The 2,474-nt window shown below is 51.3% G+C and overlaps 2 protein-coding genes across 2 annotated transcripts in view; both read right to left on the bottom strand.

The window, feature by feature from the left end:
- Positions 1–1,387, bottom strand: part of LOC125481975 (zona pellucida sperm-binding protein 3-like) — a 6,101-nt gene extending 4,714 nt beyond the window's left edge. The window contains exon 1 of the mRNA XM_048593942.1: positions 1,365–1,387. Within this exon, the coding sequence (XP_048449899.1) occupies positions 1,365–1,387 (23 nt within the window). The remainder of the gene's footprint in view (positions 1–1,364) is intronic.
- A 368-nt stretch (positions 1,388–1,755) lies between these two features.
- LOC125481974 overlaps positions 1,756–2,474 on the bottom strand; it is a gene marked incomplete at its 5' end in the record, with an annotated part of 5,657 nt that continues 4,938 nt past the window's right edge. The window contains 4 exons of the mRNA XM_048593941.1: positions 1,756–1,905; positions 1,982–2,116; positions 2,196–2,314; positions 2,415–2,469. Coding sequence (XP_048449898.1) covers positions 1,781–1,905; positions 1,982–2,116; positions 2,196–2,314; positions 2,415–2,469 — 434 coding nt within the window. The remainder of the gene's footprint in view (positions 1,906–1,981; positions 2,117–2,195; positions 2,315–2,414; positions 2,470–2,474) is intronic.

The raw sequence follows: 2,474 nt of genomic DNA, 5'->3' as shown, positions 1-2,474 counted from the left end.
AAAAAAAAAAAAAAAAAAATGCCATCCCCTATTCGCAATTCCTTTGTCTCCGCCGCATCTGCTCCCAGGATGAGGCATTCCACTCCCGTACATCTCAGATGTCCTCGTTTTACAAGAACCGCAACGTCCCCCACTCAGTGGTCGAGAACGCCCTCAACCGTGTCTCCCTCACTTACCGCAACTCATCCCTCAGACCCTGTCAGCACAACAACAAGCAAAAAAAAAAAATCCCCCTCGTCCTCACATACCACCCCACCAACCTCCGGATCCAACACATCATCCTCCGACACTTCTGCCATCTGCAATCAGACCCCACCAAAAACATCTTTCCCTCCCCACCCTTATCTGCTTTCTGGAGGGACCACACTCTCCGTGACTCCCTTGTCTGCTCCACACTCCCCTCCAGCCCCACCACACCCGGCACTTGTCCCTGCAACTGCAGGAAGTGCTACACCTGTCCCCATACCTTCTCCCTCACCCCCAACCCAGGCCCCAAGAAGACTTTGCACATCAAGCAGAGAAGATGGACAGCAACTCATATTCCGCTTTGGAACCCTGCAGTACAATGGTATCAATGTGGACTTGACAAGCTTCAAAATCTCCCCTCCCACTACTGCATCCCAAAACCAGCCGACCTAGTCCACGCCTCCCTAACCTGATCTTCCTCCCACCTATCCCCACCTCAAGCAACAACCCCATCTCCTACATAATAACCTCATCCCGCCCCCTGGACTGACATATCCCCTCCCCAACTCCCCATCTACACTCACCTTTACTGGCGCCATCCCCGCCTCTTTGACCTGTCTGTTTCCTATCCACCTATCTTCTCCTCTATCCACCTCCCCCTCTCTATTTATTTCAGAATCCCTTTCCCCTCCCCCCTCCATTTCTGATGAAGAGTCGAGGCCCAAAACGTCAGCTCTCCTGCTCCTCTGATGCTACTTGGCCTGCTGTGTTCATCCAGCTCTACACCTTGTTATCTCAGATTCTGCAGCTCCCACTATCTGTCTCATTCACTAGTTTGAATTGTCCCATAGAATTCCCGCAGTGTGGAAGCAGTCCAATCGGCCCATCCAGTCCACACTGCTGCCCGAACCCCTGTGAAGACTAGCCTACCCAGACCTATCCTCTACCCTCTCCTTGTAACCCTATATCCCCCATGGCTAACCAACTTGGCCTGCACATCCTGGACACTGGGGCAATTCCACATGGCCAATTCACCCTGACCTGCACATCTTGGGGCTGTGGGCGAAAACTGAGCACTCAGTGTAAACACAGACACAGGGATAATGTGCAAACACCACACAGACACTGGAGGGTGAATTGAACCCAGGTGCCTGGTGCTGTGATGCAGCAGTGCTCACCACTGAGCCACCAGGCAACCCATGCCCAGAGGCTGGGTAAAGTGGCAGGGATACAGCATGGAGGGTCAGTCTGATCAACATCTCACTCACTGAACACCAAGGTGTCCTTGTCCACAAACTCCACCCCCATGATGTAATTGGAGCAAACTAAGGACAGTTTATACTAGCGTTCATATTATACAGGGAAACGGTGTGAAGTGATCTCATCAGGAACGGACTTCCCGTTTTGGGTTGTTTACAAGCCCCTGTAGTCACTGGAAGAAGCAAAACCCAAACAATACCTTCAGGAAAAACACATTCAGGAAGGTTTCTTCAGGGTTCAGAATGTAACCCCAGGAATATCAACTGATATGTGAGGATGCAGAGACAAACCAGCTGCCAGAAACAAAGGGACAAGGAATCACTGATTTATTGGACTATTCCAACAATAGTTGAGTCTGCTTGTGTTTCCTGTACAGGAACAAGGCCATCAATGAAGCAGAGATCAGGGAGACAGCTGTCACTGTCAGGGCCACCATCACAACCAGCTCAGACTGCACACCTACACAACAAGGAGAAGCCAATGGTTACTGAGGGAAACAGAGACAAAGAGGGAAACTCGCAGTCAGACAACTCACCGCCTGGAGACCTCTCCTGCATCGTTTGCTCAACCTCAGTCAGGGGTTCAGTTGCCAGGCTGGTCAACTCAGGATCCAGAATGAGCAGGGGGCCAAGAGAGGCCTCACCCTCCCACTTCAATCCAGCTTCACTCTCTGCAAGAAGAAACATTTCAGTCAGGGACAGGGAGGGGATGTTGTAGCCAAAACATCTAGAGGGTCAATGACCTACCACCTTCAGGTCCAAGGTCTCTCCTTCCTCTGGATGGAAACAGGATCTCCTTTGTGCTACCACAGTTCCCCACATGGCAACAGGCACAAATGTCACTGTTCGATTCCTCCAATGGGGTCCAGCTAAACAGGAGAAACAGCCCATGAACAACAGTGAAATCAACTCTCCCCAGCAACATCACCGAGGGACAGGGAGACAGTGGGATGGGGTGTGTACACTTACACGTTGTGCAGTGTCTGGAAAGTACAAGCTTTGTTCCTGGAATCTCCCTGATCCACTGCA

The sequence above is a fragment of the Rhincodon typus genome, unplaced genomic scaffold (assembly GCF_021869965.1).
Source record: "Rhincodon typus isolate 14 unplaced genomic scaffold, sRhiTyp1.1 hic_rhity00004698, whole genome shotgun sequence".
In the NCBI taxonomy this organism is placed as follows: domain Eukaryota; kingdom Metazoa; phylum Chordata; class Chondrichthyes; order Orectolobiformes; family Rhincodontidae; genus Rhincodon; species Rhincodon typus.
This window is presented reverse-complemented; position numbering and strand designations above follow the sequence as displayed.